The sequence below is a fragment of the Octopus sinensis genome, linkage group LG23 (genome assembly GCF_006345805.1).
Source record: "Octopus sinensis linkage group LG23, ASM634580v1, whole genome shotgun sequence".
NCBI lineage: Eukaryota > Metazoa > Mollusca > Cephalopoda > Octopoda > Octopodidae > Octopus > Octopus sinensis.
Window position 1 is genome coordinate 22597804 of NC_043019.1, and position 25307 is coordinate 22623110.

At 38.0% G+C, this 25307-nt stretch overlaps 1 protein-coding gene and 1 long non-coding RNA gene across 3 annotated transcripts in view; one reads left to right on the plus strand and one right to left on the minus strand.

The window, feature by feature from the left end:
- LOC118767682 overlaps positions 1-6156 on the plus strand; it is a 129481-nt gene extending 123325 nt beyond the window's left edge. Inside the window, exon 3 of the long non-coding RNA XR_005003593.1 lies at positions 6089-6156. This is a non-coding gene — a long non-coding RNA (uncharacterized LOC118767682). The remainder of the gene's footprint in view (positions 1-6088) is intronic.
- LOC115223417 (FERM, ARHGEF and pleckstrin domain-containing protein 2) lies at positions 1-25307 on the minus strand. Of its 2 annotated transcripts, none has more exons than XM_029793944.2 (16): positions 25089-25307; positions 21778-21867; positions 20538-20665; positions 18112-18193; positions 16865-17051; positions 15243-15293; positions 14488-14546; positions 13705-13776; positions 12714-12782; positions 11368-11457; positions 9786-9871; positions 8284-8393; positions 6144-6310; positions 3283-3390; positions 2082-2233; positions 1-1264 (listed from the first exon to the last, which is right to left on the minus strand). In XM_029793944.2, the coding sequence occupies exons 1-16, from the start codon at positions 25155-25157 to the stop codon at positions 1171-1173; spliced, it is 1614 nt and encodes a 537-aa protein (XP_029649804.1). In that variant the 5' UTR covers positions 25158-25307; the 3' UTR covers positions 1-1170. The 2 variants fall into 2 exon arrangements, with proteins under 2 accessions (XP_029649804.1, XP_029649803.1); XM_029793943.2 differs by having other exon boundaries at positions 25077-25307.

Below are 25307 nucleotides of genomic sequence, written 5' to 3' on the forward strand. Positions count from 1 at the left end.
TTCAGCACTTCTCTCTCTAACAATTCTGCCCACATCTCTCACCGACTCTCAAAGCCCAGCAGCATATCTTTGCACCCTTACTCGCAGCAATCCAGTCTACCTGGACTCATTCATCATCTTCACCCACTCTTGTCACATATGCTTACCACAACCACCACTACTCTACTAAAAAAACAGAGATGGTGGTGAGAAAGAAAACAAAAGCCAAGACATACTGGAAGGACAACACATCATTTCCTACACTTGTTTTTTTCGTTGGTCACATTCTCCCTGCCTTCACCCCACCCCCAGAATAACAGTTGCAGAGAGAGAGAGAGAGACAGCTGTTTCATTTCTCGTTATTTACCATACATCTAATTGGATTATATATATATATACACACACATATATATATATATATAAAGCCCAAACAGCAGTCCAGGTTTTCTTCAGATTTTTTTCATCTTTTGTTTATTTGTTTTCTTTTTGTTGAGATGGTAGTAGTAGTATTAGCAGTAGTTGTAGTAGTATTCTATGTCACCATAATGCTTATGAGAAAAAGAAAAAAAAAATATGAGCAATAATGCGGACACAGTTACAGCCAGTGGTCTGTGACAAGCTCCACTAGTTTGTGATAGGGGAGCCAGCCAGTTTGTTACACATTGTTGGCTGTCACAAACTGGTGTGTGATCAATGTAGGATGTGTAGAAGTTGTGTGTGACTGTATATATGACATCTCACAAAGTGTAACAGTGAGGGCTTATGCAAAATATCTGGTCGGATTCTGTATAAGAGTGAGACCAGACAGCCGTGTGTCAAAACAGCTTGTAACAATATGTAACACAGCTCACATGAAGTGTGGCAATCCGTGTTGTATGTGACAAAGCATGACAGCACACAGTGCAACAAACCCACAGAATAATGTGACTTCTGTGTTGTGACATGTTACATACTGTAAAGCTGTTACATAATGTGTGACAGGGCTCAAAGTGTAACTTGGACCGAAACAGTTAGAGGCCCATGCGAAGTATGAAGTAGTAAAAGAATAAAAAAAAAATTCAGAGAGAAGAGGAGGCTGTCATTCAGTACTCAGTAGTAGTCAGAGATTTGTGTATGCATGTGTGGTGTGTTTATGGAGATATGTGTGTGTCTGTGTGTATTGGTGTAATTAACTCAGTCCAGCAAAGGTGGTTAGCATTTCTCTGCCCCTTGTTCACTCTCCATCCGACTGAAAACACGTAATCTGCGGGCACTGCTGGTGGCACATTTGACCACTTCAATCCATCTGTAACAGAGATAAAGAGATGCATTAGTTGTATTGCATGCATGTGAAGACACACACAGACAATTTTTACTATGTTTGACATAGAGGTTAGGTGGGACATTGTAGTAATAATAATGACTATTATTTTATTAAATTATTTTCAAAATTAATTAAAATGAAGACACTGTATTTTTAAAGAAATCTGGTAATGAAAGTGTGTTTTTATTTTAGAGAGACACGAGTTCCTCTGAATCAATTTGTCAGACCAAAATTCTCCAAACTGAGAACTGCTACACATTTGTGCTTCACCATTTAGTATTTAAACCGGCCATATCCAGCCAAAAGTATTCCGCCTGTTTTATGTTCAAACTGGCCAGATCTGGCTTCTCACATCAACCTTACAATATCATTCTAAAAATTAACGGTTGCCCCATCAAAATCTCATAGCTACAAGATAATGCATGATTAGTTCAAAACAGTGAGAATAAATGAGCATTAATTTTGGCAGAATAATGCGAACACTAAAGGGTTAATCTCTAAATGAAGTCAATCAGTTTTTACAAATATTTTGCTATGAGGTATAGCTGATGACTCACGTATTCATCAAGACACGATTTGGTATTTAATTGAAAATGAAACTTAATGTATCAAATATTTCATTTTTAAAATGTGTGTTGCCAATGAGAAAAGTTTAGGAAACTTCAATTTATGTAATCTGTACAAAGACAAATTTTTCTTGTAGCCCTGCAATGACCAGCTAGATCACAGACTGGCATTGTTGCCATCATTATTATCATTGTTACCATCATTATTAATTAAATCGAATGCCAAGACTCACCTCTGAAATGTGTATTCACTTTCTGCTCGGAAGAAATAGACATGGTTTTTGAACTGGAGTTTGAAGACATGATCCTTGGTGATCTTGTCTTCTTCTGATGGTATGTTGACAGCATAACCAAGCAATGGGAGGCTGGCCAGAGGGAATTCATCCTGAAAAGAGAAAATATAAATAAACTGCTGCAAAACCCTGAATGAATGGAATTGTAAAAAAAAAAAACGAGGGGAAACTTTATGTACATCACATCATACTGTGTTTTCTACACCAGGATCTCCACTGGCCAAAGTTGACCATACCTTCGTCCATGTATGTACAGGTTTTGGGAAACATTTTTTTAAGGAAGACTGGTAGTTATCCATGCATAAGAATATTTCTCCATGTCACGGAGTAGTTGGCGTTAGAAAGAGCATCCAGCTGTAGTAACACTGCCAAATCAGACCAGAGCCTGGTGCAGCCTCCATGGCTTACAAGACCCCCAGTCAAACCGTCCAACCAATGCTAGCATGGAAAACGGACGTTAAATGATGATGATGTCACTGACGTTTATCAAAGGAAAAAACTGCAAACTCGGGGTGATACAGTTTGGCACCAGTATAGTCACAGGTGTTGCGGTCAGAACATAAAGTAGCCTGAACAGATTCTACAAAGCATCTTACCCCCCGATTCATTGCCTCCCTACCACCCTCACCACAACAGCTTTACCAATCCACAACATTACATGGGTCCTTTTATCGACCCTGAAAGAATTAAGGGCAGAGTTGATCTCAGTGGGATTTTGTACTCACAGTACAGGGAGCTGGAATAAGTACTGCAAAGTATTCTATCAAACATTGTAACATCTCTACCAATTTGCTGCCCCCTTTATTTCCAGAGGTGGGGCAGTACCTTCTCCACAAGTGATGTATACATAAACTCAATGCCTGTTAATCTAGATAGACACCACCTTAGCTCACCTGTCCATGCCCTAAGGGATGACAGCTGAAGAGAGAGAGAATGAGAGCAACACTCAGTCGGTACTCATTTTCAACTGAGTAGACCGAAGCAACGTGAACTGAAACGCCTTGCTCAAGGATACGATGTATTGCTAAGTCCTACAATTGAAACCAGAAACCTATGATTACAAGTTCAGCAGCCTAAACACTAGGCCACCATGTTTACCCAAACACAGTTGACTACCATATAATAATAATATTGTACTTACTTGGTAGGTCTTGTAGAAAAACAAGCAGAAATTTGTGAAAACCACCCATAGCTTTTGCCATCCATTGCTGGTTTTGAATTTTCTCAGGAGATAACCACTGAGCTGGTTCTGTAAAAATAAAATAGAAAATAACAATAAATGTGCTTGCAAATTAGTCTATAGGTATACAATAGAAGTTGCGGCGAGCTGGCAGAAACGTTAGCATGCCGGGAGAAATGCTTAGCAGTATTTTGTCTGTCGCTACGTTCTGAGTTCAAATTCCGCCGAGGTCGACTTTGCACTGGGGTTGATATAATTGACTCAAACCATTTGTCTGTCCTTGTTTGTCCCCTCTGTGTGTAGCCCCTTGTGGGTAGTAAAGAAATAGGTATACAATAGAAGCTGCTTATTGTGATTACTTTGAGAGGGAACTATTAAGATAGCAATGACTAACTGATAACATTAACACTGATGAAACGAACCTGTCTAAGACTGTGTCTCGCTCCACAGTTCAAACTTTGTGGGTTTACATTGAACTAAAGTAAAATTTTCTAAGCATCAGTTGGTGCCAGTCACCATTGAGAAGTTAGGTGTTCTAGGACCCCATACCACTGATTTCCTCAACAAAATAGGGATAATGGTGGCCCATTAGAGAAATGAGCCCCACGAAGTGGAGTGGCTGCTGCAGCAAATGCCATTGGTTATTCTCTGCAGCAATGCGATCGCAGTCATTATTACAAAGTACAGCAGAGCACACCAATAGTTCTGGGGTATGCGGCCCCCATTGCCTCCTCCCATCCATCTTTTGTTGCTTTACTCTCCCTTTTCCCTCTCCTTTCTTATCTCTGTTTTTCCTGTTTCTTTGCATTTAAATGTTATAAATAAACAGTTAATCAGGGAAAAATATATATACTCTTTTTACTTGTTTCAGTCATTTGACTGTGGCGATGCTGGAGCACCGCCTTTAGTCGACCAAATCGACCCCAGGACTTATTCTTTGTAAGCCCAGTACTTATTCTATCGATCTCTTTTGTTGAACCGTTAAGTTACGGGGATGTAAACACACCAGCATCTGTTGTCAAGCAATGTTGGAGGGGACAAACATAGACACACATACACACACACACACATATATATAACGGGCTTCTTTTCAGTTCTTGTCTGCCAACTCCACTCATAAGGCATTGGTCGGCCCGAGGCTATAGTAGAAGACACTTGCCCAAGGTGCCATGCAGTGGGAATGAACCTGGAACCCTGCGGTTGGTAAGCAAGCTACTTACCACACCGCCACTCCTGTGTCTATATACATATAATTTCATGTTGATTTATGAATAATAATGGCCAAATTACTTCACTAAATTCTTCATTATTCTCAAAATTGATTGAAACAAAGACAGCATATTTTAACAGGTTTGTGTTCTGTGACTCACCTGAAACTGCCCCTATTTCTATGATACAAACTTCCTGTTTTAAAATAATCTTAACTAAAATCTTCCAAGGTTTCATTTTAATTATGTTCCAAACACTAGATTAATAACGACAAAGTTACTTTAACTTCTTCATTATTTTCAAAATTAATTAATATAAAAGTAGTGTATTTTAATGTATTTAGGAAACTAGTTACACAATCATGTCTCTTGGTTCAATGTTGCTGCATAATTCTTTGGGCAAGAATTTTCTGCTCCAGTTTTTGGTTGACCATTGTCGTGTAAGTGAAATTTGTGTGTATGTATGTAAATACATGCACCACAGCCTTCTTTCAATTTTCACCTACCAGATCCACTCACAAGGCATTGATCATCCTGAGGCTAGAGTAGAAAACACTTACCCAAAATGCCATGTGGAGGCACAATGGCCTAGTGGTTACAGCAGTGGACTCGTGGTCAACAGATTGCAGGTTCGAATCTCAGACTAGGTGATGTGTGTGATTTTGAGTGAAACATCTAAGTTCCACGTGGCTCTGGCAGAAGGTAATGGCAAACATCTGCTGACTCTTTCGCCACAGCTTTCTCTCACTCTTTCCTCCTGCATTTAGCAGATCACCTGCGATGGACTGGTGTCCTGCCCAGGTGGGGAACCTCTATGCCAGTGAAACTGGCCCAGACATGGCTCAAGAAGGAACAAACAACAAGATGCCATGCATTGGGAGTGAACCTGAAACCTTGTGAAACAAACTTCTTAGCCACACGTCAGTGTGTGTATGTATATTTACATACACACACACACACACACAAATTTCACTTACAAGACTGTGGTCAACCACTTCTGATCACTTTAGCAATGCAACTACACATGGTGTTGGTGATTTTTTTTTTCCCTACCCGACGAAGAGCTATGCTCAAAACGTCAAAAACTCTCTTTTTACTGAGAGTCAAACTAATGCATTCCTTGTGCAAGTCTTCTTGTTGTTTGTTATTGTTATTTTTAATGTTCATTTATTTGATTTGATTATATATATAAGCCATCCAGCGCCGCCTTGACTGGCTTCCATGTCGGTGGCACATAAAAACCACCAACTGATCATGGCCGTTGCCAGCCTTCCTTGGCACCTGTGCCGGTGGCATGTAAAAAGTACCCACTACACTCACGGAGTGGTTGGCGTTAGGAAGGGCATCCAGCTGTAGAAACTCTGCCAGATCAGACTGGAGCCTGGTGCAGCCTCCTGGCTTCCCAGACCCTGGTCGAACCGTCCAACCCATGCTAGCATGGAAAATGGACGTTAAACGATGATGATATATATATATATATAGGTAGATAGATAGATAGATCTTTTCTGTTAATTCTCCATTAATTTTTTCTTTTGTCTCCATTTTCTTTTCCTTTTCAGAGAAATTCTGAAACTACTTGGTAGAGAGAGAAAGAAAAAGAGAGAATAAACTCACCTTAACAGCTTTGTCGTGGTCTCTCATACTCACACTGGTGTTACGGTGCCAACATACATGCATAGTAGTGTTGCCTCGATGTTGTATTTGCTTTTCTGGGCTAGGAGGAGACGTACCGAGTTTGTCGATATCCGAGGAGCCGGTTGTAGAAACATTCTCATTGGAGCCTGAAATATAGTCATGATGAAATGTTACCATGCACACAGTCAGTTGATCAACTCTTGGTTCCGACAATGACACAGTTTGGTAACGAATAAGACTACCTACTCATGGTATCTTAATGAATGTATCTTATTTTCACTGGTTGCAGTGAGTGGACAGTGGTCATGCTGGAATGACACCTTCAAGGAGGTTGAATTCATCATGTCAATCCCATTACATATATTAGTCTGGCATCTATTTTACCAATATCTATGTGTTGGACTGCTAAGTCTCAAGACAAAGTGACACAACATAAAGATATGTGTGCATGTCTACAAACACACACGTATATAATTTTAACCCTTTAGTGTTTAAACCGGCCATATCCGGCCCAAATATTCTAAATGTTTTATATTCAAATTGGCCATATCTAGCCTCTCACACCTAACCTACAGTGACATTCTAAAAATAAACAATCATATCATTGAAACCTCAAAGCTATAACACAATGCATGATTAATTCAAAATAATTTAAGTGAAAAAGTATTACATTTAATAGAGAAATTTGAACACCAAAGGGTTAAAGTAGATACAGCTATCCAAGCCAACCAGCATGAACCCCACCTTTCTTACTGGTTCAACAATGCAAACTCCCTATGTAAAGTGACCTCAAAAGTTCCTATTAAAATTTCATGTTAATTTATGTTAATTTATGTTTCAAACATTATCTTAAATTCTTCATTATTAAAAAAAAATTGAAACAAAACACAGTGTATTCTAACAGAAATATAGCAATAAAAGGGTAGGTTGGAGAAGTGGTTAAAGGCCATCCATATGCACTTTCTGTATGTACATATAATGTAGTTTAACCCTTTCGTTACTGCATTTATTTTGAGATGCTCTGTGTTTCTTTCAATTATTTTAAATATAACAAAGAATTTAGTAAAATAATTTAATTATCATTAAGCTAGTGTTAGGAACATAAATTGCGACTAAGGTTTGGTATTATATTTTAATGAAAAACTTAAGAAAACAAGACACTTGTACTACAGAGCCAGAGCCAGTTTTGGCCGGGATGGTAATGAAAGGGTTAAAATATGGATTCATAGAATCCAGTAACAATTACTGAAGGCTCCTGTAGAGGACATCTGACTACCATAATACATAGTTATCTAATATGGAGGATGAAAGCAAGGAAGTCCAATCTATTAAATTATTTCATGAGGAGTATATAGATCATAAAGTGTCAGGAGGCATGAAAGGTGAATATATTTATTTAACCAATTGATATCCGTGGGATGAAAGCTGTTTCACATCCTTCATCATGTAATGATAATTTCAGGGTGTAATAAATTATTTTACATGTCTGCACCAATATGCATGCTACATATTGCATAGTACTATTGTACATTTACAAACCAATGCAGATATATAAGGCTAGCTCTTCAGATCAACAAAACATCATGGTTACATCAATAATGATTCAACTCTCTCTCTCCACTCACTCATACACACACACACACTCAGGGCTTCAATACAACCCCTCAAATTTCGATCGCAAAACATATGTCCACCCAAAACTTTAGTAGAAGATACCTATCCAAGGTGCCATGCTGTGGAATTGAACCTGAAGCCACATGATCAAAATTTGAAATTGTTAACTACACAACACCACAATTTATACAATAACATTAGCAACCTCATGGCAATTAAAGATGTTAACTACTTTATATCAACTAAAAATCAACAAAAACAAAAGTAAATCTTGCAAAAACAGTACAAATAATGATAAAGTATCTATTTTTTACCCTGCAAATAATTTCCATCTTGGTATCCCTCCATCAGGAAAGGGAATTCATGTACTTTTCTCCTCATATTGAGAATTATAGTTTTACATGAACTAATTAAATAACATACAAATGAGCTAACATTAATTGGTTTAACCCAATGTACATAATACCGCCAGGCAAAAACAATAATTGGTCAATTTAGTACTCACTAGTAGTGGACCGAATGCTGCCATACTTCAGCCTATCATCAGTTTGTTTTTTGGCCATAGAAATTGAGAAGTTCAAGTCTTCAATCCACTTGTCTTTCTCTTCTTCAGAACTGGTGAAATAAAGTAACACACAAAATAAACAAAATGCCAGCTAAAGACAATACATTTTAAACTCTTCCACTCAAACTAGTTTTCCACATTGATGATACTATCAGTTGGGCACAATCCTTCACAGACAATATTTTGTGTCAATATTTTTTTCAGTGACTGAGCAGGATTTGAACTCTGAATGCATAAGGTTGGAGCAGATATCACAAAGCGTCCCCCAAAGTCCATCCCCTCCTCACCGTGGTGGGGACGCTGGCAACGGGTAGTGTCGGAGCTATGCCGTCGGGAACTTCGGTTCCTGGTAGGGCCACCCAAGGCGAATTGGTCTGACACCGAGTGGTATTAGGGCCACAACCCGGCAGACGGGGCTCTGGTGAAAATCCTCGGAGTGTCTGTTTCGGCAACCGGTGGCTCCTCGGTCGTTCTGTCCCTGTGTCTGTGGACAATCTGTGGCAAACAGGATGTCTCTACATGCGGGATTGTTGGGGACCACTTGTGAAATTCATATTCCCACAAAACTTCTTCCACCGCCATGGTTCGAGATGCCTCGAGGGTGGTGGAGGAAGCCGACTCAACCCACCCAGGGTGAATGTCACCACAAGTACAAGTAAGTAAGTAAGATATCACAAAGCATTTTGTCTGATGCTGTCATGATTCTGCCAATTCACCACTCTGGACAGTTGCATCAAGAGGTGCCGATATCTCTAATTGTGAAGGGAACATGTGGAAGAGGTAGACCTGGGAAGACGGGATGAAGTAGTGAGAAAAGATCTTAGATGTTGGGCCTTACAGAGGGGTCGACAAAGGACCGTGACCCCAGATAGTTTGCTGTGCTTGAGAAGATAGGTCAAGCTAAGTAAATTCCTGGTCATCCTTGCATACAGACATGTCCCCCTGCCTCCTTCTTCAGCCGAGCATTCCTAATCTTGGGAGTGCAGGTGCCACATAAAAACACATATGCCAGTGCTATATAAAAGCACCAGCACACTCTGTACAGTGGTTGGTGTTAGGAAGGGCATCCAGCCATAGAAACCATGCCAAATCAGACATGGGCCCTGGGCAGCTCTTCAGCTGGTCAACTCTTGTCAAACTGTTCAACTCATGCCAGCACGGAAAACAAACATTAAGTGATGATGATGATGGACAGATATATTTTTTTTATTCAGATCCTGAAGGGATGAAAGGTGAAGTTGACCGTAGTAAGATTTGAACTCTGAATGTTAAGGGTCAGAAGAAATGCCACAAAGCATTTTTCTGACCCTCTAACAATTCTGCCAGCTCATTGTCTTTGAAAATAATAATTTCTTAATGGTCACAGAACCATCTACAAACAATTTCACTACTGACACTCCATACATTTCTCTCCAGACAAAAAGGTAAAAAAAAACATTCACCTGGCAGCAACGAGAATACATTTGTTTCCACCATAGATTGTAAAACTATTTGCCACAGCTACTTTGGAAATATCAGATTCTTCGACCTGCAAAATTCAGAACAAAATAATTTCTTGGAGTAATGTTAATAATAATAATAATAATAAAAATGATTTCAAATTTTGGCCCAATACCAGTAATGTTTTGAGGGAGGAAGGGAGATAGTTGATTACCACTGACTCCAGTGCCCAAATGATACTTATTTTATCAACTCTGAAAGGGACAAAAAGCTAAGCTGATCTCAATAGTAACTGTCAGAACATAAGGCCAGAGGAAATGGCTTAATAATAATAATAATAATTTCTTTCTACTATAATAGGCTCAAGGCCTGAAATTTTGAGGGAGGGAGATTGTGGATTTCATTGACCGCAGTGCTTGACTGGTACTTATTTTATCAATTTTGAAAGGCTGAAAGGCAAAGTTAATCTCAGCAGAATTTGAACTTAGAATGTAAAGAAGGACGAAATGCTACCAAGCATTTTGTTTGGCATGCTAACAATTCTGCCAGCTTTCCACCTTAACCCTTTAGTATTTAAACCGGCCAAAATAGTTAATCTGTTTTATGTTCAAACTGACCTACCCTACAATGTTATTCTACATTAGGTAATTACACCATCAACATCTTGAAGATATGAGACAATGCATGATTAATTCAAATTAATGGGAATCAATAGGCATTATGTTTGATTAAATATTCTGAACACTAAAGGGTTAATAATAATTATTGTAATAATGTGTTCTAACTGCAAAACCTGTGATGAGACAAGTACCAAATTGTATCAGCACAATCTAGGAAGTTTCCCGTAGGCTAGCAAAATGGAGAGGGGAGAATTGCCTGCACTTCATCTTCCTCAGAAACATCTTCCCTAAGCCTGTGTATACATGTACAGTTGAATGGTCAACACTGACCAACAGAGTCCCCTAGATAATATAGAGTCCATAATAAACAATGTTGGAATAAAAAAAAAGAAGAGAAAAATGGTCATGGTTTGGAATGTCTTTGGTTAGGGTAAACCTTGGGCTAAACACCAACAACTGTTGTTTTAAGGTGACCTACTCCCATATCTCAATCCTGTATCGTGTCTCTAGTGTGAGGCAGAACACTTGAGATCTTGTGTTTTCCTCTGCCATGGTCACTGCAGAAAGAACCAGCTATTATTGGTCAGTTTTGTTAAATCGACAATGTACGGTCACATTACCAGCTAGAAATAACACTTAAATACCCCTTAAATCACAAGCTACTGTCTTTGACAGAAAGGCGGGATAGATTGGATAATGTAGTCATAGCCATCACTTTATTTGTTTTATAAATAGTCTATGTTTGGAATGTCTTTGATCCATGTCTACTACATCAGAGCCGACCTGAGGCAAAACAATAAGCCCACCACCACCACCCCACCCAACCATATCATTGTCAGTAACTCCTATTCCTCTAAGATCATGTCTTACTTCCTTGTGTTATGACGTCAAAAGTTACAAGGTCAAAGGTTAAAGGGTCAAAGAGCACCAGTGAATGGTCCATCTGAAACACTAGTCAACTTACCATCATTCCTCGAAGAGGTAACTGGCCGTGCACTTTAAACTGGAGTAGAGATGTTGCTGTCCGACTTGTGTAGATTAGCATATCTGAAAACTGCATTGAACGATATTTTGAGCATCATCATCATGTTAATCACTGTTAGTAAAGTGCAAGATACATACTAAACACAAGTACACACACACAACTGGCAAGCTTCCATATCTACCAAATTTCACTTGCTAAGCATTGGTCATTCAGAGGCTATAGTAGAAAGCAGCACACACACACACACACACATAAGGTTAACTGAGTTAGAGGTTAAAGCAACCATCTAAGGGATAAAAGTATCCACTACACAACCAGGATATAACCTATATTTAAACCATTGAACATACATATGCAAGCATATTATGCTCATAAATTATAGGTAAAGACAAGGATAAACATGAGTTTATCAGGAATCAAAATTTAAAGAAAACAAAAAATAGAGAAATATTGATGAACAAACTTACATCAATTATTATTTATTAATTTAATGCAAATAGACTTCATCCCATCTAACAGCTGTTTCTGCTTCCAATGTTGTATGGTATTGCCATTGATATACTAAAAATATTTACCATATTTGGCAATAAAACCTATCTGAAACATGGAGCCTCGGCTCCAAAGTTGTATGGAGGCCATGATTGAAGCCAATGGCAATTTTATTCAATAAATTTACTCTTTAGTATTTCAAGATATTTTTATGTAATTTTGGTAAAAATATCTGTTAAAATGAGATGTCAGTGTTATTTTCCTTTTTGCATAATTTAGATGACACTTTATTCACTGCACCCTGTATTCTTAAACAAGAATGCTGTTGACAGTGACTTCAAAGTCACTGTCTGTCCAACAATGACTTGACTGTCTGAAAATTCGAAGTCCCTATCAAAAATATTCTTGTTTAAGAATAAACTTGTACTCAACAAAAGTGTAGATTAACCCATCAGATTAATGTAGAATTGTTTTTATTATAACTAAACATAAAAACTAACATTAACTTATATATATACATGTATGTATGTATATATACACACAAATGCATACGTATAAACTAATAATATAGAAATATCCTTAGAAGTATAGATACATATTTTCACAAGACATGCAAACATCCAAATGAATGCACTCAAGTATTCATACACATGCTATATACACATATTTATTCACTAAAAATACAAATACACCTTTCATCAAACTCACTGGTACAAGACAAACACACACACACACACTAACCATCTATATGAACTAAACACACATACTCACTATACCCAGTCACACATGCTCTGAGTAAAACAGGATTACTATTGACAATTTTTGATAAGACTTACCAAGAAGAACATTCTCTGTTGGTATCCTTTACGGGAAAACTTCTGCAGACATCCTTCTCGAATGAATTCCTGCAAATAGAAGATCTTTAGTGAAAACAGAGACACTGGAAAATTAGTGACAGTATATCTCATACTCATTTACTTGTTTCAGTCATTTGACTATGGCCATGCTGGAGCACCGCCTTTAGTCGAGCAAATCGACCCCGGGACTTATTCTTTGTAAGCCCAGTACTTATTCTATCGGTCTCTTTTGCCGAACCGCTAAATGACAGGGACGTAAACACACCAGCATCTGTTATCAAGCAATGCTAGGGGGACAAACACAGACACACAAACACATATATATATATATATATATACATATATACGACAGGCTTCTTTCAGTTTCCGTCTACCAAATCCACTCACAAGGCATTGGTTGGCCCGGGGCTATAGCAGAAGACGCCCAAGATGCCACGCAGTGGGACTGAACCCGGAATCATGTGGTTGGTTAGCAAGCTACTTACCACACAGCCACTCCTGCGCCTATATATTAATACTTTTTTTTTTCTTTTCCTGCCTTTAACCCTCCAACGCGGAGTATAGGCCACTTATAATTGAATTCCATGTCGCATAATTTTTCCCTTCTGTAAGAAGGGCTGGCACAGGACTGCCAGCGATGGAGAGCACTGGTGGACCTGGTCAGCTCTATGCATGATGATGCCTCTGGGATCGGGATCGCTAACTTGGTATGACTCCAGCCTCATCAAACAAAAGCATGAAGCCAGAAGCTGAGAAGAACTATAAATGGATTGTATTTATAGTCTGACATCATTTATTATCAAACACTGAAACATATGTAAAATGATTTGAATAATGATAAAATAAAGGAATTCCAAGTTCAAACGCAGGTTCTTTTCTCTCATCATATGTATATATCTATGTGTGTGTAGTGTGTGTGTATGTGTATATTTGTGCACATAAAATGTTTAAGCAATCCAATCTAACTCACCCTATCTGGATGTATGAGACTGTCAATTCCGACCAAATCTCGCTGGAGTTCTATAAGCTTCTGTAAATTATCCTGAAAAATGCAAAGGAAAACAGCTTGAAACAAAGATAAAATTTTGGAAAATATTGGAAAATTACAAAATCATCAATAAAGAACTGAGAGAAATAGTAAAGGATTGGAATTGTATGGAAAGTCTGGAATAAAAGGCAACTGTTGTTGAGTAGCAGTTCCTCGAAATTTGGGAGTAAAATTACAAAATAATCATCATGATCATCATTACAATCACCAAAGTGATGGTCATTCTAATCATCATCATGGCTGGTAGATTAGAAATTACATTACAGTATTCAGGTCAACATGACCTTTAACATATTCTCAATGCAACACTGCACACAACAATGTCCTCAGTACAACAGTGCACCCAACATGTTCTCAATGTAACACCGCATATGTGTCCTCAATGCAACACTGCACCTGAATGTTTGTGATGCAAAGCTGCACCCAACATGCCCTCGAGGCAGTACTGAACCTCCACATATTCTCAATGCAATAAGGCCCCAATTGCAACACTACATCCAACATGTTCTTAATGCAACACTGCACCCAACCAACATGTCCTTGCTGCAACATTGCATCCAGTATGTACAGGCAAGCAGTATGGTCACCGAACAGCTGGACATGTTGCACATACATAATGCAGGGGCTACTCTCTACCACTGGTTCTGTTGGTGCACTTACAGACTGACAAGAGGGAGACAACAACAACAATAAACAACTACTTACCACTTTTTGCATTTTTTCTCTAGACAGATTGATTACTTCAAGAATATGGCTATGTGCTTCTGTTAAAAAGAAAAGAGAAGACATGAAAAAACAGTAGATTCAGGCATAAGCATATCTAAGAGTACATTATCTAATGTGTCTATCCAGTGTTTTAAGATGATGGTGTTACAGTTAAGGAAAATTTGGCTGTTATTTCTATTAAGTTTAGCTTCAAACAAGCCAAACCACTTTGTCAGAACTTTGTTTCATGTAGCTGATGGCAGACCACAACCAAGACCCTTGTGATATCCAACATTTCAAGAATCTTAGACTCTTTATCACTGAAGTATTCAGACATTTTCAATAAGAAAAGAAAACAACAAATTTTGAGTACAAACTACAAACTACAGTAGTGGCTGTGTGTTAAGTAGCTTGTTTACCAACCACATGGTTCCGGGTTCATTCCCACTGCGTGGCACCTTGGGCAAGTGTATTCTACTATAGCCTCAGGCCGACCAACGCCTTGTGAGTGGATTTTGTAGACGAAAACTGAAAGAAGCCCGTCGTATGTGTGTGTGTGTGTGTATGCTTGTGTGTTTATGTCCCTGTAACCTAGTGGTTCAGCAAAAAGAGACCGACAGAACAAGTACTAGGCTTACAAAGAATAAATCCTGGGGTTGATTTGCTTGTTTCATGTGTTGTGTGTGTGTGTGTGTGTGTGTGTGTGAGATAGATAGATAGATAGAGAGAGAGTGACAAAGAGGCAGACATGTTACCTTGGCAATTTTTGTAGTCAGGGTGGTCTTGGTTATAGTGTTTCAACAGTCCTGAAAATAAAAATAAACACACATTAAGTTTTGATTTTTATATATATATATATATTATATAAAATCCATTCTGTCTGTCTGTGTGTCTTCTAGGATCTCGGGCATCCTGCGTCTGATTGCGCTCAAATTTGATATGTAGATAATGACGGTGTCTTGAAAAAATTACAAAAATCGATTCCAGGTGAGAATGCGATCGATAAAGCCATTTTTGTCCTGCTTTTCTTCCGTCAACCTATACATAACTGCACCTTCCATTTTTTGTTGTTTTTGTACTGCTTAAAGGCATGTTTCTTTCCTGCCAAGCTTACTGTTTAAACCATGTTTGGTTTCTCCCAGTCAACAGCCTTATTATTACTGGTACTTTAAACTCTTCGGTTGCATATTTGTGTGAATAAAATCGTTTTTCTTTGGAATAGAAAAAAGTCTATCTTTATTTCTTCTTTTGCTGGTGTCTCAAATTTAGGTTAAATCAGTGTTTCTCAAAGGGGAGGCCCAGGGGACGGTCGGACAAGTTGTTTTGAGAAAATTTGGTTTAGATGCTTGACAACTCAGCACCATCCATTGAACGGGGGTACGTTTTGCTCATATACACACACACACACACACACACACACACATATATATATATAATACATGTGCATAAATATATACATGTGTGCATATATACATACATGTGTGTGTGTGTGTGTATATATATATATCTATATATATAAAACTCTAGTTGTGTGAGTGTCTGTCCCCTTCGATTTAGATTCCTAACTCCTCCCACATTTTGCGGTGCAGTTTAACCAAATTCGGGTATCTTATAGTCGTGATTCATATCGAGCCCGTCTGACTATTAGCGCGCATCAACGATGAGTCTACGATTTTAAAAATAATTTAACATCATTTTTTATTCCATTTTAATGCATAAAATGCATCGTGTGTCGATGGCGGCGGAGTTGGCGTCCACGCTCACAGCTGCACCTGTTTGCTTCTCCCCCTTCCCTCCCTCGTGAAGCTGTGGGGAAGGGAGTGTAAAGAACTCAACGTCGTAATGCGTTGTGAAGGAGACCAGCGTTCTTTTAGAACAACGACTTCATGACTTGAAGACACCAAAACAAAAATGGGTAAGAAAGCTTGAATTTATAAGGGAAGTAACTCTCTAAAAATGCTTATATAGTTATTTCCCTTACAAACCCGAGCAACGCCGGGCGATACTGCTAGTATATATATAAATATATGCATATATACATACATTTATGTACATACCTACATATATATGTATATATACATGCATATATGGGTACAGGACATCAAAAAACGTTGAACATAAAAACAAAAACATAGAAACAAACTTTTTTTCAAACAACGAAAAAAAACAGAGTACAAGACATACAACTCAAGGAATATTCCCCTTCTTCAGTTGTCCCTGTTTCATCTACTCCACATTTCGAGAAAAATACATACATATACATTGAGTGTCACACAGAAATATGGATGGGTATGTGAAATAAAGTAAAGAAGGAACATGAAAAACAAGGACAGGGGTGGAGAAATGCAATAAGGTGATGAAGTGGAACAACACTTACTTTCAAGTATTAACCGATAATGTAGAAGTCGTTGTCCGGGTTTTAGGAGGAAGGTATTCAAAGGCAAGTAACACGTTTTTTCAGCCTCAAATTCTTTGTACAACTGCTCGAATTCTCTGTTCCGTTTAAGGGTTAGTTCCAATTCGGAGAGCATCTCTTCAAGCCGATCTAAGTAAGTTCGATAAATCTAAAAACCATTCATAAAAAGGAAAAAAAGATAGGATAAGAAGAGTATAAAGACAGGAAAAAAAAAGGGATGCAAATGGATGAGAGAGGGCAAAAATATAAGGAAAAAGAAATAAGTCATTAAAAGAAAAAGCATGACAAAAAATGCGATGGTCACATTTGGAAGGCTTTTCATCATAGGCCTGTTGATCAGGGTTGTCTTGGGGTTAAACAACAATTGCTAGAGTTACTACAGTATAAGATAGAATGCCTTGCAAGACTTGTTTGTTAGCTTTGACTCCTGAATAAGAGAAGTGTGACCATCAACTCTAAATTGGTGAGTGTGACCCACTAGACTCCTAAACTGTTCTGAAAGCTATGAGATAATACATGATTATTCAAAACAATTTGAATGAATAGGCATTACATGTCAAGGAGTAACCTGAATGCTAAAGGGTTAAATCTAGCCAAGACATGCAGGGGTGGTAACTCCACATCTCAAAAGAAATTTTAACAAAATCAAAATGTGTGGATTTGAGACAGTGTAGAGTAGTGCTACTCAAAGTGGTGGTCCGTGGACCAGTGCCAGTCCCCAAGCCATCAGCTACCGGTATGCATTGAGTTTCCAGAAAAGAAAGAAACATTATAAAATGCTTATGTAATATTGTATTATTTGTTTACAAAATAAATATTAAAAAAACTGTCAACTTTTATTATATTCATTATATATATTGTTTCCGGTATAAATTAATATTACTAAGAATTATTCTTTTATACTCTAGGCACAAGGCCCAAAATTTTGGGAGAGGGGGGCCAGTCAATTAGATTGACCCCAGTATGCAACTGGTACTTAATTTGACCTTGGCGGAATTTGAACTCAGAACATAAAGACAGACAAAGCGCTAAGCATTTTGCCCAGTGTGCTAATATTTCTGCCAGCTTGCTGCTTTATTTCAAAAAATATTACTGGTCCCTGGCACAGTGGAAAAAAGAAAAAACCTGCCAGTACGCCACATCAGATAGTTTGAGAAGCATTGGTGTAGAGCATGAAGAAAAGATGTACAAAGCAGAATGGTACTTACAGGAAGGACAGTATCCAGTTCTAGCAAGACGTTACCAATTTTCTGCGATTCTGGACTTACTGGGGTGTTATATTTGCCTTCCCTGTAAAGAAAAACAACAAAGATTTATGAAAAGAGAGAGAAAAGAAATAAATGAGGAGAGATTAAAAAAAGGAGTCAGAAGTCATACAAAAGAAGGAATAGAACAATATTGAATGGTTATTCAAAATAATGAAATAGGGAAGCAGTGTGACTATATACCTTCTATCTTTTGTTTCAGTCATTAGACTGCGGCCATGCTGGGGCACCACCTTGAAGAATTTTAGTTGAATGAATTGACCCCAGGACTTATTCTAGTCTTAAGCCAGAAGAGAATTAATGCATTCGAGCTTTGGTGTTGGAGAAGACTTTTGCGGATTCCATGGACAGCGAGGCTCACCAATGGAGAAGTTCTTAAGCAGATCAGGCTGAAAATGTCGCTAGAAGCTGGGATCACCAAGCGTAGATTGGAATATTTCGGTCATATTATGTGGAGAAAATCCCTGGAGAAGGACATCATGCTCGGAATGGTCAGTGGCAAGAGAGGAAGAGGCCGACCAAGAACCCACTGGCTTGATACCATCAGGAGTGATACCAGAATGGACATGGCCAATCTGAAGGAAGCGGCCCAGGATAGAACTGACTAGAGGACACTGATCCAATGAGTGACCGAGAGTCGACTTCAACTGAGCAGATAGAGAGAGAGAGAGTCTTAAGCCTAGTACTTATTCTGTCTCTTTTGTTGAACCACTAAGTTACAGGGATGTAAATACACCAACATCAGCTGTCAAGTGATGGTGGGGCACAAACAAAGATGCATGCCCCTACCACACACATATCACAAGCTTCTTTCAGTTTTTGTCCACCAATTTCACTCCCAAGGCTTTGGTCAACCTGAGGCTATAGTAGAAGACACTTGCCAAAGAAGCCATGCAGTGGGACTGAACCTGCAATCATGTGGTTGGGAAGCAAACCTCTTACCAGGGCAAAAAGGTTCATCATCATCTAATGTCTGTTTTCCATTCTGGCATGGGTTGGATGGTTTGACAGTAGCTGGTCAGCTAGATAGCTTTCCACAATATTTGTATAGCCATTTGGTTGGTGGCTCTCTATTACTCTTTTACTTGTTGCAGTCATTTTACTGCGATCATGCTGGAGCACCACCTTTAGCCGAGCAAATCGACCCCAGGATTTATTCTTTGTAAGCCTAGTGCTTATTCTATTGGTCTCTTTTGTCAAACCATTAATTAATGGGGACGTAAACACACCAGCATCGGTTGTCAAGCAATGTTGGGGGGACAAACACAGACACACACACACACATATATACAACGGGCTTCTTTCAGTTTCCGTCTACCAAATCCACTCACAAGGCTTTGGTCGGCCTGAGGCTATAGCAGAAGACACTTTCCCAAAGTGCCACGCAGTGGGAATGAACCCGGAACCATGTCGTTGGTAAGGAAGCTACTTACCACACAGCCACTCCTACGCCTATACAAAAACCATTAGCAAATGTGTTGCACATTAATCTGTTCAAGTGTCATGTACAAAACATGTGATACGTTCAAGTTTTTACATGTAAAATATGTCATCTTTAGTGTCACATGTAAAAAACATGTAGCAGCAGTAGCTGTTTGAATAACTGGCAATGTGAAACTCAGATACATTCCAAGTACTTTCAGGATATTCTCTTTTACTTGTTTCAGTCATTTGACTGCGGCCATGCTGGAGCACCGCCTTTAGTCGAGCAAATCGACCCCGGGACTTATTCTTTGTAAGCCCAGTACTTATTCTATCGATCTCTTTTTGCCGAACTGCTAAGTGACGGGGACGTAAACACACCAGCATCAGTTGTCAAGCAATGCTAGGGGGACAAACACATACATATATATATATGACAGGCTTCTTTCAGTTTCCGTCTACCAAATCCACTCACAAGGCATTGGTCGGCCCGGGGCTATAGCAGAAGACACTTGCCCAAGATGCCACGCAGCGGGACTGAATCCAGAACCATGTGGTTGGTTAGCAAGCTACTTACCACACAGCCACTCCTATCTTTTACTGGTCTCAACCTGTAAGCTGTGACCATGCTGCTGCAATGTTCATTTTACTAAGCTAGGGGTATCGAGATATTTTGAAAATACTTCACTAAGTGACAACCATGCCCAGCATAGTCATGGGCTGCCCTTTGGCAAGGAATAGCATCCATTGAGCCACCCTGCCAGGAATAAGGTGAAGTCATAGCACTGCAGCATGGCAGATTGTGAAGAGCTAGCAGAAGAGCTCAACTGAGCCAATGGTGCTTCTTAAATTGATGGTGAGTGGAGGGAAACCTAGAAGATCAATGGTCAGGACCACCAAGAACAGGAACAGAAAATAGAATGAGAATAAGTCTTTGTGATAGTTACCATGAAATAATTCTCTGCTCTATGTTCCTGATGAAGTTGCAATGGAAGTTGTAGATGGGACAAAGGGTAGAGAACATTAGATGAGAAAGATAATCAGGCATCACAGAGTTCACAGCATTTTGGAAAGACTGAAAAAAAAGGAAAAAGAAAACAATGAAATAAGAAATTTAAGGCAAAAACTTCAAATACTTTGATTGAAATTAACCTTTTGATGCCATCCCACCTGAGACCTCTCCTGGTTCTATGATACAATATTCTTGTTTAAAAGTGATCAAAATTAAAACTTCCCATAAAAATTTTGGAGATTCATTGATTAAGTTGATCCCAGTGTTCAACTGGTACTTATTTTATTGACTCTGAAAGGATGAAAGGCAAAGTTGACCTCGGTTCAAATTCCGCCAAGGTCAACTTTACCATTCATCCTTTTGAAGTTGATAAAATAAGTACTAGTTGAACACTGGGGCCAATTTAACTGACTAAGCCCTTCCACCAAGCTTGCTGGCTTTGTGCCTGAATTCAAAACCAAGTTATGATGCAAAGTATAGGATAATGGTGAAAAAGTTATTTTACTAAATGCTTCAATTTTTGCAAAGTTAATTGAAATAAAGGCAGTGCATTTCTACAGAAATATATATATTTCTTTATTGCCCACAGGGAGCTAAACATAGAGGGGACAAACAAGGACAGACAAAGGGATTAAGTCGATTACATCGACCCCAGTGCATAACTGGTACTTATTTAATCGATCCCGAAAGAATGAAAGGCAAAGTCAACCTTGGCGGAATTTGAACTCAGAACGTAATGACAGACGAAATACCATTAAGCATTTCACCTAGTGTGCTAACGTTTCTGCCAGCTCGCCGCCTTTTTCTAGGGGAATATAGTAACAAAAGAATTAAATATTGTACGACTCTCAATCTATGTGTTCTGTAATTCATCTAAGATTGAGTTTTGGCTCGGATACAAATTCCCTGTTTTAAACTGATCTCACTTAAAACCTTCCATGAAAATTTCATGTTACAGACACAAACTAAATAACAACAAAGTTATTGGTTTAAATTCTTCATTATTTTCAAAATTCAAAAATAGTTACAAAATGGTTAACTTTGTTTTCATGTCTATTTCTCCATCCCAGCATGGGTTACATTAATATATTAAAGCATCATTCTACAGCAGGATGTCCTTCCCTGCACTACACTATCCCATAAAACACACACATACAAAGAAATGCAACACAAACCTGTGTAATGACTTCCAGGTCCTTTTTAAAAGTTCGTTCTGTCATCAGGAGTTCTTTTGTTATACAATACGATTTATCAGCTGGAGCTCGCTGGAAAAACATAATACAACTAATAGAAATGTCTGGCTAGTAACACAACAACAACAATAAACAACAGGAAATCCAGTAATCCTGATTGGTCGAAAGTTGAAAGCAATACTGCAACTGAAAAAGAGTCTTTTCCTAAGTTAACTTATGTCAGAATCCAAGGAATCTAGTGATGGTCTGTGGCAACAGATTACACTGTTATAAAATTGTTTTTTTTTTTTCTTTTTTTTTTTTGTCTTTGGTCAGAAAGTGTTACTTCCTATTTCCTATTTAAAAATCAAAGAAAATCACTAATATTCCCTTCAAACTTTGCTTTTGTCATCTGGACATAAAAATTTCAGAACTGATCTATTTTCCATTACATTTCAGATAGATTCGGTGCTGATTTGCGGAAGCAGAAATATTGTTATAGCAAATATTCTGCTCAATATCACAGATTTGCTTGTCAGTTGCTTGACCTTAACCACTTGAGCATGTCCCTTAGTGTCTGACGATATGGGAATCTTTGATCATAAGCAGGACTAGTCGGGGTGGGGAGTGGCGGCATCATAGCCATGTGTTGTTGAGAAGTATTCTTTGGAGCTTGAATAAATGTAACCAAAGTAGAGGTTTGAAGGAAATATTAGCCATTTTTCATACTTTCTAGGTATAAGCAAATAGGAAACAACAGTAGCTACCAAAGGACAAAAATTATGTTACACAGTGTTATGAGTTTAAAGAGCTTGAAAATGGAATAAACTGGTTTGTTGGGCCAAAACAGAAAAGTGTAGCATTTCAGGAAGAACTCTTTTAGAAGAGATTACTCTTTCATTCAGTAGTACTGTCTGGAATATTGGTTTACATTTCTCTCATAGCCAATCAGTTTTGAGCTGTTTATAATTAAAAACATGACAGCAAAGTGGCACAGTCATTAGTGTTGGCCAGAATACTTTGCAGTATTTGTTAAACTTCTCTGTGCTCTGGGTTCAAATCCTGCAGAGGTCAACTTTGCCTTTTCAGTCTTTCAGTGCAAGGTAGTGGATTGGCAGGATTGTTAGAGTGTTTTATGCAGTATGTTGTAGCTCTGTGTATTTTGAGTTCAAATCTTGCCCGGTCACTAAAAGAACAGAGACACTCCTGTCAAGAATTGCATCTGACATATATCAGCAATTTAAAAAACTGATGGAAATGTAAATTTCCTGAGTTAAGTAGCCAGACCAACTGCCACCATAACTCGTTTCAAAGACCATTGAAATTTATACAAATAAAGAAAATACCTGGATTTTAAATTGGAAACAGTTTAGGAGGACTTATGTCAGGAGTAAGTTTTTCACAGTATATACTCACCTTTATGATTACTACATAATAAATATTTAAAATTTTAGCCATGTGTGTGTTTGCAGCTGACAATTGATTCCTCTCTCACATCATCATCATTTACAGTCCATTTTCCATGCTGGCATGGGTTGGACAGTTTGACAGAAGCTGGCAAAGCCAGGAACCACACCAGGTTCCATAGTCTGTTTTGGAATGGCTTCTACAGTTGGATGCCCTTCCTAACACCAACCACTTTACAGAGTTACTGACTTTGATGGTGATGCATATATATACACACACACACACACACATTTAAATACACATACACACACACACACATTATAAACACTTATAAATGTTTCAAATATTTTTTTAAAAGCCAAAATAATGTAAGTTAAAGAAAAATTAAAATTACAGTTCTAATCCTGAAGTACTGAAATACCAGGTAAGGGTACTAACCTTTCACTTGTAATTTTAATTTATTTCACTTGCATTGCTTTGGCTTTAAAAAAAATGCTTAAAACAAATTATATATATCAGACAATGCTTGATGAATCCTCTATCATATATATAGATATGTGTATGTGTGTGTTTATATATGTGTGTTTACATATATCATCATCATCATTTGGTGTCTGTTTTCCATGCTGACATGGGTTTGGCAGTTTGACATGGAGCTGACCAACTGGGGAGCTGTCCAGATTTTAGTTGTTTGCTGTGACATGGATTCTACATAAAAAGCACTAGCACCGGTGCCATGTTAAAAGTACTGGTGATAGTGCCACGTAAAAAGCACCCAGTACACTTTGTAAAGTGGCTGGCATAAGGAAGGGCAACCAGCTGTAGAAATCTGGCCTTAACAGTTCCTGTTAAGCTGACCAACTCATGCTAGCATGGAAAATGGATGTTAAAATGTCGACAAGGATGATGTGGGTGCATAAATTGTTTGTGTGCACGTGGCCTTTTACACCCACCCTAATCAAGAGATAAGTTGAAATTGATTGATTAGTTTTTGTGTGATTAGTATGGTTAATGGCTTGATTTGAATTATTGCAAGTTGATAGTAATAGTAGTAGTTAGGTAAACATTGTCAGTGAAGCAAGAAGGATTAGGGAGGGAGGGAGGGGGGAGTGGGAACAAGTATAAAGATTGAGAATAAAAAGAAAAGAGATAAGCAGAGCAAGGAAACAGAAAGATATATATGTATGTATATATATATTTATATATATGTATATATATATACCTATGTATATATATGTACATACTGTATGTATATGTATATTTATGTATGTATATGTATATTTATGTATGTATATATGTATATATATTTATGTATTTATGTATATATATGTACATACTGTATGTATATGTATATTTATGTATGTATATGTATATTTATGTATGTATATATGTATATATATATATACGTATGTATGTATATATATATATACGTATGTATGTATATATATATATATACGTATGTATGTATATATATATATATACGTATGTATGTATATATATATATACGTATGTATGTATATATATATATATACGTATGTATGATATATATATATATATACGTATGTATGTATATATATATATATATACGTATGTATGTATATAATATATATATACGTATGTATGTATATATATATATATACGTAGTATGTAATATATATATATACGTATGTATGTATATATATATATATATATATATATTATATATATATATATAATACGTATGTATGTACCAAAATAATACAGTGAAAGAGAGAGAGGCAGAGAAACTGATACACAAATACAGCAAAGCAGAAAAAGAGAAGGGAGAGGAAGAGAGCAGAGAAAGGAAGAGAGAGGGGGAGAGGTAGGGAGAGAAAGTAGTAGAGATAGAGAGAGATAAAGCGTACAACACTAACCCGTTTACTAACCCTTTTCCTCTTCGTGTCGTCGTCGCCACCGTCGAGAGAACGCAGTGCGTTCACGTTGTTGGAGGCCATCCCATTATCACCGACCGATACGGACAGCTTGGGCTGCTGTGGGGGAGACAGGGGCACTGGGGCTTCTTCCGATTCTTCCGGGGGCGGGGGGGAGGAGGAGGGGGAGGCAGCGGCAAGGTCGAGTCGTAGTGATAAGGGGTGTCTTGGTTC

Bases quoted from the DNA above. Each gene is read 5' to 3' on its own strand.
- LOC115223417 (XM_029793943.2), bottom strand. From the start codon at position 25,157: ATGGCCTCCAACAACGTGAACGCACTGCGTTCTCTCGACGGTGGCGAC. The intron at 20,666-21,777 runs GTTTGTGTTGCA...CTTTTTTTTCAG, and splicing joins ACCTGGAAGTCATTACACAG to TCTTTCCAAAATGCTGTGAA. The intron at 9,872-11,367 runs GTAAGTTGACTA...TGAATTTTGCAG, and splicing joins TACCTCTTCGAGGAATGATG to GTCGAAGAATCTGATATTTC.